The following is a 13,881-nucleotide window of genomic DNA, read 5'->3' as shown; positions in this document are numbered from 1 at the left end:
TTCTTTTTCCTCCCGTGAATGCTGCATAGAGCTGCAGCAAAATGATCAAAATCACTTTGATTTTCTTGATTTTTGTGGTGTTTCAGTTGTTTAGGGTGTTTTTTTATTCATGGGAGAAGGAAAAAGAAAGAAAGTAGCAATATCATTCAGAATTTATCAGTATATATAGAGGTCTTGTATTTAGTTGCAGGGAAAGCCAACTCTTATGAGGTTGTTCCATGGACCAGAGTTGCTACAAAGACATTTAGAACAGATAGATTTACCTGTTTATGTAGACAATGATTTAATAGCCTTGTTTTTCAGTAGTCTAAAAAGTCCTTCTCTCTTTGCTCTTCAATCCTGAAATCCTACATAAAAACAGAAGAAAAAAGGAGGAAGAAGCTTTCAGGCAGCTCACAGAAGAAACATTATAAGAGGCCAACATGAGAGGGAAGTAGCAGAAAGAAAACGTAAGCAAGAGGAACAGATGGAATCTGAGCCGTGAGTATGTTTTAATATGTGATGTCTGCAATTTACAAGAATACTTTGAAACTAAAAGAAGGAAACAAAATCTGAAAAAAATTCTGTCTAGTTTGCACTGTTCTGTTGTTCTCTCCCCCCACCCTTTTTGGTCTAGCACTATTGACTTGCTTTTAAGTGGAGAGTAAAAAGCTCCTCTTAATATGTACTGTTATGGGAGGATGTGAAGAATTAAACCTAGAAATTAAGCAATGTCCGTCTTTCAGTGACTTAGAGTTTCTAGCACTAAAACAGCTGGTGGGTTCTCTTTAGAAGCATCATTTTTTCAGCACAGCCATGTATTTTACCTTAAGTCTGGAATACATTAGAGAGACTGGTTGAATCTATTAGTCCATAGCTATGGATTTTTGATCAGATGTGGAATGCCTAGGGTTCCCTGGAAAACATTTCCTTCTCTGTCTGGCAGCTGGACCACACACCGTCAGACAGAACAAGGAAAAAATTAAGACTTATGCTACTCTGGCTCTGCAAGGCCAGTTGAGTGATATCAAGAGCAGTCTGCATTCAGAAGATAATTTATCACAAATGAATCAAGCATGAGCATGGAAAGAAGATCCTTCCAGAAACTTGGGGGGTGGGACGATAGGAAGAAATCTGACCCATTCTCAAGAGCTATTCTGCAAATGGGTGAAGAAGCTGCCACCGCGCGAGAGCATGATGTTCCCATCTCCAGTTGGTGGGAGGGCAGAAGAAAGGGAGAACAAGGTAAAAGTCCTGAGAAACAGGAGGAGGATAATGGTTCCCTTTACTTGTAACAACAAAATTCTAACTTCTTCCCATATATTAACAAAAATCTAGTTTGTTTGGGGCTTTTTATCCTCTAGCCTTTCTCCTTATCTCCTGTCATTCATTCCTTCCCTGGAAACCTACTATACTTCCCTTTTTTGCCTGTAGCAAATCTAAGCATTTCCAGTTAAAGGAAATGCTGAAGACTAAATTGTCCTTAATCTTTTCACTGCTTTTAATGTATCATTATTTAAATCTGACACATGGTGATGGATTTCTGCAGTAAACTGTCATATATTGATTTGATTATACTAGTTAAATCTTTCACTTTTAAATGGTTTTCGTATTTCATGCATTGGAGAGCAGGTAGCTTTGTTTCAGTAAAATAAAAGCAGCTGCTTATCTTAGTGATGGAACAGCTTCAATTATAGCTGATGACTAAAATTAAGCACAAAACTTAATACTAATTAAAAGAGAAAAGACTTCTTTTCCTTTTGTGCTGTCTGCCTTCAAGTTCCTGAATTAATATACTGAATATAGACTGTTTTTTTTTTCTTAGTTACTTTTTTCATCATTTAATCTCCATTTCTAGTCTTTGTGACTACTTCATTAGCATTAATATTTATTTATACAAGCCTAATGATGCTTTATGCAGAAGCCATGGAAGTCTCACTTTTTTGCATGAGTCTGTGCAGTTGCCAACTGAAGTAAAATCTTAGGTATTGGAAAATATTTGATTCTATAATTGGATGGAAAATGGAAGGAACATGGAAGATGTCAGACATGCAGGACTGAATCTTTTCTGGATGCATATTTTTATGATGAGAAGAAAATCAGTTACAATATATTTAATCACAACATGCTGAAATATACAAATTACAAAGCGAGGCTTTGAAACTGCCCGGTAAATCAAGACTGAGGAGCTGCTAAACAGGCGTTCATGATCTTTTCTGAGTAAAGAGTTAAAAAGCTTGTTTGAAAGGCTTTTATGTCTATGTTCCTCCTATAATTAAGATGGAAGCAAGCCTTGTATTTTCCTGAATCCTGGTTTTATTTTAGTGAGGTAATTAGAGAAACAGCCAGAAGAGTTTATTGAATATGTTCTAAACCTTTTTCCTTTATTATTTGCTTCAGGAATATTTAAATTATCCTTGATATCTTAGTCAGTTGTAGAATGCTTAACTGTTGATTACATGAGAAAATATAAGTCACATAGAACTGATTCAAGAAAGATCAATCTTTTTCTGTAATTCCCTGTGTAAATTTAAATGATAGTTTTAAATTTATTTAAAATATTTTGAATAGAATGACAAAGAGATCTGTTTCATACAATGTAGTTTTACAAACTTTACATGCAACCTAAACAGATAATACAATTTACAGATATGCCTTGTTTTTTAAATACTATAATTTGCTGCTTGTAGGAAAAACTATCTGTCAGGATGGAGGATTTATTATCTGCAGTATCTTAGATGAATAAATAAATTGCACTAAATTTCACTAATTTATTCCAGTCTTTGAAAACCAGAGTTTGGCTTTAGTTTTACTAAACATGCTAATGGCTGAGACAGTACCTAAAACATTGTGTCTCTTAAAAAAAAAAAAAAAAAAAAAAAAAAAAAGACTGAGGAACAGACTTTAAAAGACAACATTGTAAAACACTTTAACATTTTTGATAGGCAGAGTAAAGAAGAAGGCAAGAAACCAGAAGTTAAGAAGATGGAGAAGAAGAGAGGTTAGATATTTCTGTTCAAAATTTAAGATGACCAAAAATATCTGTTTAGCTTCTATAAACTATTTAGATAAGACAACTTACTGTTAAGGGTGGGGGTTGAGATCTCAAGTCCCATATGTTTGATCCCTGACTGCTTCCTTCAGGTCTCTAAAACTGCACCTTCTTGTTCAATGTTATTTCTTCAGTGTGTTAGAACAGGTCTTCACAAGTCCCATTTTATTGTCATTCGAGCTTTTAAGCCTTTCCAGATGATAACTTCTGTTGGTGAACAAGAAGCAAAAGTTCTGATTCTTTGAACTGAATCGCTTTAGTTCTTCATTCTCACTTTTTCCTTTCTGTTGTCTCATAGCAGAATAATCTGAAGGGCTTCTTCTAAGTATTTAGAAATTACCTTTTCCTAAACAAGAAGCTTAGATGCAGGATGGTTACTGTGGTCTTGTCCTCTAGCTCAAATTTACAACCTGATCTTCATAAGAATAAGTCTTTTGCCTTTCTAATACTCCCTACTTAACTATCTTTTTCTTTAAGAGCAGTCCAAACTACCACTGGCTGTGAACTGTTACATAATGAAGATCCAGTGGCATAGATTCCAACAAGTTTTACTGTTGGCATAGGAAGCAGTTCTGTTTAAAAGCATCCAAGACAGATTACTTATATTAAAAAAAAACCGTTTGCCTGTGTTGTTCAGGATCCTAGTCACTTGCATATGGCAAAAATCAACATAGGAATTCAGCACAACTGAATTACAGATGTCATCTTCATATTTGTCTCACAAGTGTTAGATCATGTCTTGCAAAGCATTTTATTGGATGGAGTTGGACAGTGACTTAAATGATTTTGTCCAGCTTACTGAAAAAAGAAAAGTGTCAATATCCAGAAACCCTTTGATCAAAGGCTTTTCAGCTTAACTCTTAGTATTTAGTGAAACTTCTTTAACCTGATTGACAAATAAAGGGTGACAGCTGGATATTGTAATAGAAAAGATTTTTCAACTTCTAGCTCCTAAAGAGAAGATTATATAGATTGCTACTAGTGTCCATTTAAAAATTCTGATTGTAAGCCCTACAGTGTATTTATCGGTGTACCTGTTGTGGTTATCTGATGTGGTTTGCCTGTCCATATCTTTTTTTCATTCTCTGTCAAGTTAAGATTTGTAGAACGAGCTCTGCAAAAACAAATGTGATATGATTAACAAATATTCATGCATACTATTTTTAATCTTAGAAACATCAATGGATTCTCGGCTTCAGAGGATACATGCAGAAATTAAAAACTCCCTGAAAATTGATAATCTTGTAAGTATTTTTTTTAACTGTATATATTCAATTCTGGCAGGAAGCAATGCTGGCATGAATGTTTCTCTTAACATTGAGAAGCAAAAGAATTTCTTCAGCTTGAAAGATAACTATACTGCTCAAATGAGGGTACTGTAAATACTAAAAGATAGATTGTTGAAATTTGTTTTTGTTTAAAAATACTTCATAATAAGTTACTTCCCAGAAACATGTATAGTGTCCTGTAAATTCTCCTAAACAAACTGAAGAACCATGGGCTAGAAAAGTGGACAGTGAGGTGGAGTGAAAACTGTCTGAAGCACCAGACTCTGAGGGTTACGAGCAGTGCTGTGAAGTCCACCTAGAGAGCAAGTTTTGATACTTGGGCAAATACTGTTTAATTAAAATCATGAATGATCTGGGTGATGGGACAGAGTGCATTCTCAGCAAGACTGTGGACAGTAGAAACCTGGGAGCTGATAGACCTGACAGCTGTACTGCCATTCACGGATACCTCAAAAGGCTAGAGAAATGGGAACATCATGAAGTTCGTTGAAGGGAATGGCAAAGCCCTGCACCTGGGGAGGAATAACCCTATGCACCAGGACAGGCTAGAGTTAACTGGCTAGAAACAAACCTTGCAGAAAAGTCCTTGGGTGTCCTGGAGAACACAGAAGTGACTGTGAACTAGCAGTGGGCCCTTGCGGCAGAGAAGTCTAACGGCAGCCTCAGCTTCATTAGGAAGAGTGTTGCCAGCAGGTGGAAGGAGGTGTCATTCCCCTCTATTTGACACTGGTGAGGCCACATCTGAAGCACTGTGTCTTGTTCTAGGCTTTGCACCGCAAGAGAGATGCGGACATAGCTGAGACCAGTAAAGGGCCATGAAGATTAATTAAGGGCTTGTAGCATCTCTCATACAAGGAAAGGGTGAAAGAGCTGGGGCTCTTCAGCCTGGAGAGCAGAAGACTGAGAGGAGATAGTATTTTTGAACACTAGAACATGTTGCTCATAGAATCATAGAATTAGTAAGGTTGGAGTGGACCTCTGGAGATCCAAGGTTGTGAAGTCTCCATCATTGGAGACTTCAAAACCCAAATGGACTCAGTCTTTGGCAACCTGCCATAGCTGACCCTGCTCTGAGCAAGGATGTTGGACTAGATGATCTCCAGAGCTGCCTGCTGGTTTCAACTGTTATGTGATTCTGCAAATAGGCATTGTAATTTCTCTTCTGTATTTCATATTAAGTTCTTAATGGAATCTTAAGTCTGTTATTAACCTTGGACAGTGGAAGCAGAGGGGGCAGGAATATAGCTTCTCCTCCTAACCTTTTCTTTTTAAGCCTATTTTAATTTCTAGATCTTCGGATGCTTTAGAAAGTGTAATTAGAGTTCAAAGGTGTAATTAAATTTCAAAGGGATCAATATCTTTGTTCTAGTTTGCTTTTTTCCAGCAATTAAAAGCGCAAATCATGGGACCAGACTATAAATACTTAATTAGTTTCTTTCCTGATTTGAGATCTTTCAGGGGATGCAAATCTTTGAAGACCCCTTATATTTACACAACTGAATAAAACAAGTAGAAGAATGTACGCTTCCCACTCCCTTCTTCTTTCCATATACTCACTCTCTTTGACTGAGGCTATATCCTCAGAATACAGTTGCATGGAAAGTATTAAAAGGGGTTCAGCCTTTGATTTCCTGAATCTTCGTTTCTTGAAAGCCATTTAAGTAGAGAAGCACTGTAGCATAAGCAGCAGAAAGCTGTCTCAATTCAGGAAGTTGTGCTATCAGAATTAGACATGAAACGTTAAGTATGGCCTGTTCTTCAGCTATTTTATTTAAGGCAATGCAAATATTTTGACTTGAAATAATTTACCTTAGAATTTAAATTTTACATCACAACTTAATGTTTTGGCTTATGTGTATCACTCTATTGGACTGATACAGATACTGTATTTCTCTGAATTTTTTAAAAAAATTTCTAAAAACAGAACAAAAGAGAACTTAAATTCAGAGATATAATAGAACAAACATCTTAAAACATGGACAAGTGGAAAACTGGTTGTAGAGCTAGAGCAGTAACAATTTATAATCATATTTATTAGTAACTATAATAATAATAATTCTCTTTTGAATAGCTCTAATGTGGGTTTTTTCTTTTCATATATTCCTTGAGAACAGAAGCTAAAACTTTGTATAAATATGCAGAATATTGTCATGACCTGTGCTGGAAATGGTTGTTCTTAGTTCTAAACAGAAAATGAAACAAGCAAGAGGAGCTGAAGAAAAGGCAACTAATAGTTAGGAGTTAGAGATTCTCCTAAGAAGACTTTAGTGCAGTGGTTTTTAGAAATGGATCAAAAGATCACATTGTTACTTCTTAACTTCTTGTGTAGTGCATCACTTATAACTTCCTAGTCTTTCGGGTTAAAAAATATATATATACTAGTTGCAGTACACTTAAAATGCTTTGCTAGCTTATGAGTGGCTGATCAGTTGGGAAAAAATACATACAGAAAGGGTTGAATATTTAGAGAATCAAATTCAGGTACTGAAGTACTGAAACTGCAAAAGCAGCATGAAGCTTGAGGCTATATAATGAAAGTATATATGTATATATATTTTTTAATTATAGTTATTCAAATAGCATGCATCTTTGGTGTGGTAATAGATGAAGTGCACCCAGTGGTAATCTGTTTGCAAGTTTGGTTGTTCTAAACTTAAGTACGTAGTCAAATTAAGGATATTCTTGGAAAGTACCAGTAAGTTTTTTGGAAACGCATTTAGAGTGGCCAATTAAGCATTATTAGTATTTAAGCTAACCCTTCAAATCAACAACTTATTTATACACAGGATGTGAACAGATGTATCGAGGCTCTTGATGAGCTTGCATCCCTTCAAGTCACAATGCAGCAAGCTCAAAAACATACAGAAATGATTTTGACTCTAAAGAAGGTGAGATCTACAATATTAAATATAATTTCAAAAAGTAAACATGTATTTTCTTAAATGAAATTTTATTTATTTATTACTGTACAGTATTTAAAAGTCCATAATCTCATTTCAGTTTTAAGTAAAATAAGAATTTCATCTAGCACTTCATGGAAGTACATAGGTACATAAATGGAACTGATTGTTTTACTACTTTGGTTTTAGATACGGAAATTCAAAGTTAGTCAGGTTATCATGGAAAAATCTACAATGCTATATAACAAGTTCAAGACCATGTTTCTAGTTGGAGAAGGAGATTCCGTTCTCTCCCAAGTGCTAAATAAGTCACTGGCTGAGCAGAAGCAGCATGAGGAAGCCAACAAAACCAAAGAACAGTGGAAGAAAGGAACAAACAAAAAAATGGAAAAGGACCAAACAGGTAAGTCTTTACGTGTTGTTTTTGTTTCTTGTCAGTCGGTCTCTGTTCATGTTGAGCTAACAATAAGCTTCAAGTTCAGAGATTAAAATTTATGAATTGTTTTTATTGCTTCAAGGGAAGGACTTTTGTAAAAAGTGAGAATGTTGCACTTTTTACTTCATTCTGTAATTTCTGACCTCACTACTTTGTGGGGGGAAAAAAGAATTAAATATTAAGTAGAACAACATACTACCTCCTGTCCTTCAAGTTACTTTTTGATGCTTATGTTTCCACCTTTTATTTGCTTAATTTCTTCTACTAGCCTCTTTCTATATCATGCACGCTACTATATGTAGCGGTAGCTTTTAACCATCTGCATAGCACTTTCATGATGGGTGATCAATAGTATAGTCAGGTACTCCATAACAGTGATGCAGTCTATCAGTAAAGGAATATTTCTCACTGGGAAGAAAATGTCTGCACGCTCTTGGCAGTACTGTGCAAGATTAATCATGAGCTCTTGTCATGAAATAAAGTGCAGCACAATATTGAAAGCTTTTCTAGTAAAAACACTATTTTTAACAAGTTAAAAATAACCCCACCTTTATGAAGGGAACATAGTACCAAGATACTCTCGGATAGAGGAACGAACAGGAGGTCACACTGGCAAGCTGTACTGTAAAAATATTGAAGGATCTTGAAGGAGTTGGACTCTTCTGTTAAAATCCTTGAGATCCTTTATCTCCACAAGCATTAGACAGAAGTTAGATTTACTTTGAACTTGAATCCTGAGACAAGAATTCAGTGAAATTGATTAAAGACCTTGAGCTGGAATAAACAAGCTGCTGTAATTGAGGTGACTGAGGATGTTAAGGATTCATCTTAACTGCAGTGGTGTTTGTAACTCCTAAGGAAACAAAGAAGGTCTTAAAATTTACCATATTTTATGATGAGATAAAAGCAATGTAATGATATAGTGAAACTTCCACATGTAAGACTTTTCCCAACCCCTGTGCTAGACATAGTTTAGGTATTTGAGTGAAGAATCTGCACTGAAAGACTTGCTGCAAGCTGAATTATCTATTAATGGAGCTACTGAAGGTGTTTTGTATGTAGTAAAGCAGAAAACACTAGAATAGAACTTTTTCTATCAGTAAAATGGAGGGATAATGAGCTGATTCAGAGAAGCTGGGCATTTCATGGAAGTGGATTTTTCTATTTGCTACAAAGAGAAATCCTAGTTCCTTATGTTGGTACTTCCTCTGCCCTTTTAAAAATTGAATTGCTGCATTCTACTGAACTTTTACTAACCTTATCAAGTACCACAATTACAATAAAATAATAAAAGTAATAGCAATTCATTTGCTACTTTAATTCCTAATGCTTCATCTCTCTACTCTGTTACAAGGTGATTATAGTCTTATTATTATTCCATTGAATTCTTCTCATGGCAATTAAGTTTAAACTGATTTAGAGCAAGTCTAAGCAGATCCAACTGCTACAGCATCATCTTTCTGCTTTTTATTATTTTTTAGCCTGTAAATATTGAGATAAATTGTGTTTTGTACATTTCCTGAAGTAGCACAGTAGTTTAATAGAGATTTCTTTTTGTAAACCTGTAATTTTGAATAAAATGAAGTGTCAATTCTGATTTAAACCTAGAATGCCATTCCACAATAATTTACTCAAAATTCACTCACTTCCAATAGCAGAGCAAAACACTTACTCACAGTACCTAAGAAAAAGATAAATATTCCTGCTTTGAGTTAACAAAATACAGCTACTAATATATTGTTCTCATGCTTATGGCAACTGCATGATGGATGTGTTTAGTTTACAGAGAGCTATCATAGTTACTGTTGAATGCTAATCTTTAACTACTTTATAGATAAACAAGTGAAGATACAACTAATAACTTCTCCCAGTTAAAGTATGAGGAATTTCCAAAAGATGTCTGACTGGGCTACTGAGTGACTTACTGCTGCCTAGGAGCTATTTTCTCAGCGCTTGTCATATAAGTAAGCATCAGTCTTACTATCTGTAGTCTGGCAAAACACAGAAAGAACTAGGAATTTTCTGAAATACATACGCTGATTGCTTCATTTTATGTAAGAAAAATCATGGGAAGAGGCTAGGCAGAAGGAATTTTCAGAAGTTGAAATCGTATCAGTTCTTTTTATATTGTTTCAGCAGCTAGGTATCAAAATCAGAGAAAAACATTTGTAGTGTTGGAGTTCTTAAATGGTAAGAGAAATTCTTTTGGTCTTCTAGCACTGTTTTGCTTTCTGCAGTACTATTTTTTCCCTCCTCTTTAATTTTAAAGGTTCCAAGGTACTGAACGGAGGGTCTGAAACTCAAGACAACAGCCAATCACAACACAATGGAGAGAACATTGAGGAAAAGAAAGATAAGCATGAAGTTGGCAGTAAAAAAAAGTGAGTTAACTAATAAACAAGAACTTGTTCTGCTATAGCAAAACAATACAAAAAAAACATCCATAGATTTAAATTATTTAATCACATTTAGTTACTGTTTTCTTTACAAGGTTTCCTCTCACCTTTACAGAATAATGACAGCATATTAATTTTGCTCAAATTTTGAATGAAAACTTTAAAAATTGCACTCACTTCTATAGTGTACCTAGAGGATATTTTAAGAGATGGCCTGTTAGGAGGAAAAACAGCTTGGAATGAGACAAAGTATACACTTTCTGTATTTTAGTCTACTTGATGTTAAGTTGAAAGCAAAGGATATCTGAACCAAACTGTACTAACTAAGCTAACAGGATTTATGAAGGTCTTGCAAAATCATTTATTCATATCAGTGGCAAAGCCAAACTCTGATTAGTTTTCTGTAATGTAGCTATAAAATTGTTGAAATGTTGTAGAATTGCTGAAATGCAGGTAAAGGGCATGCTAGAACTTATGCCTGTGAAATTTCAGAACTGTTGTGTTTAACCTTTCTGTTTTCATACAAAGAGCCATAAGAACTTTTAGATTTTTGTAGAGGTAAATATTTAAACCTAGCCCCACTGCAGAAGCAATTCTGTGTCCCTCTCTTCTACCTTACAAGCTAGTACTTTGTAAACAAGAAAGACAAACCAATCTCTCATATGGAACATAATGAATACTGAACAGATTTTTTGTGAAAAATGAAGGAAAAACCTAAAATCAACCTTAAGCTGAATTGTTTTGTTGCAGTGCTAATTCATTTCTTCTGAGCACTTCTGCACTTTGTGATCATGGATTCTTTCCGTCCAGCAGTATCTGCTGAAGAAAGCTTTCCTTTCATCACTGTTCTTATGCTTCTGAAACCAGGCCAGAAGAACCTGCAGTTGCACAGCATTCTTTTGGCTGTCTGCCAAGTTAAAACTACAGATCAGTGGAATATTGGTGCTTGTAAATAAGAGCCAATTAAAGTCAAGTTACTTTTTTGCTGTTTTAGAGGAATATAAATTTGATTTTTGCTTAGAGGTAGCCTTGGAATTACTGCTTTCTGATTACACAGCTTTCAGAAGTGATACCTGGGAGTCTTCAGCTGGTGATAAGAATGTCAGATTCTCATTCTGCCTGAATGCGTGGCATGTTAAAGGCATATAATTAAGGGATAAGCATAGGTCCTCAACCCAAGTTAGGCAATATAGAACATCGTATAAATAGCTGACTTGGCTAAAATACAATACGGTATTACTGCAGTACAACACTTGAGTTACTTGAAATCAGTAACTGAGCAGTTCAGTAGTAGAATATTTGGTCACACATTTGAAAATAAATGACTGCTTAAAAACTGGTTCTCCAAAGTAAAACTTTTTATGGCCTGCTCCTTTCTTTGTTCCTGCAGAACCTGACAACAGTTGGATTTTGCAGTGGCAAAGAGACATAGTCAGTTTGTCTTTTATGTTTGCAGTTAAAAGAATAAGGATATTTGGGTGCATACATGATACTCCAGTTGACAGTGGTCAAAACAAACTAAAGACAGACACTTCTGATAGTTACACATCATACATGGAACAGGTTGTTTAATAGTGTCTCAAAAAAGCAACTTACAGGCAAGTCAATTGATAGTTCTAATATTTCAGTAATTGCACTTATATCTGAAAAACTTGCAGGTGTATCTTCTTCAATGAGCTAGTGGGGATGTCAAGTTCTGCTAATAAACACCTACTTCTTTAAATGGGTGTGGTGTTTGCACTGGCTTGAACTCTTACTGTCCTAACGTATTCTTTGACTTACCTAAGCATAAAACACTCCAGTTTATACTGACTTCTGTATGACTACTTGAGAGCAGTTTCTTTAGGCTTAGCTTACATTTGTTAGCAAACAATACACATAAAACAGAGCTGTCTTGCTCAGGCCAAGTCATTTGTACTTCCTCTTAATAAATATCTTGTATGTTGAGAAACTCATCTACATATGTATTCTAAATTCAGACAAGCCCAGTCTGGTATCTGTGTCCATCATACAAGCTTACATTCATTGTTTTTCATAAACTTTTATTTGCAGTATTAAGTTGCTCAAAGGAGAGATAGTGGTAGGCAAAATAAATGTGAGCACATCATGAACATGCAAAACATTACAACAGTTTCCCCATTGCACCTAAGCAAATGATTTGCAAATTTCTTCTCAAATCACATAGCTGTCTCAGTTCAGAACTATAAGCAGCACTGTACCTTTACCCTCTCTAATAAAGAGGAGACACTTTCATGCCTTTCTGAAGATGTAATAATTTAGAAATTTTGAAAGATGATGGAATTGTGTAACTTGGTATGTCCAGAGTGATTGATGCTTAAGAACTGCTTTCTGTTCTGTGTTGATAGGGGTACATGCTGCTTCCTTGGGTTACTTTCTTAGAAGTTTGGGGCACATGCTGAATTTTCCCATGGTTCTAAGAAAAGTCACAATTGGTAATGTATGTTAAATGTGCATATCTCACATGAAAAAAAGCCAGGGTGCTTTTTCACATGAGCTAACGTACATTTGGCAGCAGCCTGAAGAGAAACACTGAAATGGAAAACAAATCAACCTCTGAATGACTGCCATTCACAGGTTGGTGTTATATTAATGCAGTATCAATTACTGCTGGCTTACCTTAATGCTTAGGGAAGTCATCTTAAGAGAAAAGGTAGACAGCTGGCATTGCTGACTGCTTCAGCTACTGATGAATGTATCACTTAGTGTAGATGACGTGAGTTTACTACAATAAGACTCGCTCTCAGCTTTTTTTTTTTTTTTTTTTTTTTACATGCTTATTAATGTTGCTTTACTATGTTTCTAGGACTTCTGGTGAAGAGAGAGAGCTTGAAAAACCGTCAAAAGAATCTGCCTTTGAAAACAAATGACACAACTGGAGTGTTTTTTTTAAAATAAGATTAAAGAAGATTGTTAAGTTTTGCATTTGAAATATATAGACTGCTGAAAGTTTTAAATAATTTTATAAGCATAGTATTTTAATGTTAAATTTTGTGGAATAAAAGCCTCTTTAATCTTGGTTTCAAAAGTACTTAAACACTGTAGCCAATAGTTTCATCCAGTATTAACAGGTAACACATTTCAAAACATGAAGAAAAAATTCCATTTAGAAAACAAATGTTTTCTAAACATTTAGAAAACAAATGTTTATATGTTACATGAATTAGAGTTGTAGTATATTTTTATCTGACTACTGTATGTTTGTCTAGTTAACAGCAGGAAAAAGTGTAAATACTTTGAACTGCCTAACTGCTTCATTTGTTTAAAACTTCCACCCATTCTGTAATACTGACCTGTTTGTGCATAGTTTTTCAAAACTTGTCAGGATGTCTTTTCATTGTGGTTTGTAGGAGTTGGAAGCAGCATTTTTATAGCTGTTAAAATGTTAATGTATGAGTATACTTTTTTAAAGAAGTTTAGTTCTGTTCTTGCAAAACTCATTGTGCCAATTACTGCTATGTGACTTTTCATGGTTTGCTTTTTGTGTAAGTATACTAGAAAGAACTCTGGTATTTTCACTGAACCTGTTGATACACATTGGTTGGAAAACTCTGTCTTGAACAGTTTCTAAAATTAAAGAATTTAAACTGATGTAAATAAATTGGCTCTTAATAAGTTGTATAAATTAACATTCATATGGACTGTAACTACCTGTTTTTAGCTTCAGTTTTGAAAGAGCATGGCAATGACATTGAAGTTACAGTTCCCCAAGTTAATTTTACAGAAACAGTAGTGAAGAATTTTTAGGGAAGTTTCTAAAAGGCATGGGAAGTATGAAATATGCATGAGCTATACTGAAAAGTTTCTTATA

The 13,881-nt window shown here is 34.9% G+C and overlaps 1 protein-coding gene across 3 annotated transcripts in view; it reads left to right on the top strand.

The window, feature by feature from the left end:
• PSIP1 (PC4 and SRSF1 interacting protein 1) overlaps positions 1–13,671 on the top strand; it is a 32,269-nt gene extending 18,598 nt beyond the window's left edge. The window contains exons 10-16 of one of the 3 annotated variants that reach the window (XM_062599246.1): positions 362–480; positions 2,925–2,980; positions 4,205–4,275; positions 7,107–7,208; positions 7,410–7,623; positions 9,926–10,037; positions 12,877–13,671. In XM_062599246.1, coding sequence (XP_062455230.1) covers positions 362–480; positions 2,925–2,980; positions 4,205–4,275; positions 7,107–7,208; positions 7,410–7,623; positions 9,926–10,037; positions 12,877–12,940 — 738 coding nt within the window. In that variant the 3' untranslated portion in view covers positions 12,941–13,671. Of the gene's footprint in view, positions 1–361; positions 481–925; positions 1,221–2,924; positions 2,981–4,204; positions 4,276–7,106; positions 7,209–7,409; positions 7,624–9,925; positions 10,038–12,876 lie in introns of those variants that run through there. The other 2 variants (XM_062599247.1, XM_062599248.1) reach the window with 2 other exon arrangements.
• The last annotated feature ends 210 nt before the right edge of the window (positions 13,672–13,881 follow it).

This window comes from Rhea pennata, chromosome Z (assembly GCF_028389875.1).
Source record: "Rhea pennata isolate bPtePen1 chromosome Z, bPtePen1.pri, whole genome shotgun sequence".
NCBI classification, from domain to species: domain Eukaryota; kingdom Metazoa; phylum Chordata; class Aves; order Rheiformes; family Rheidae; genus Rhea; species Rhea pennata.
Note: the sequence above shows the minus strand (reverse complement) of the source record. Positions and strands in the feature narration are given on the sequence as shown.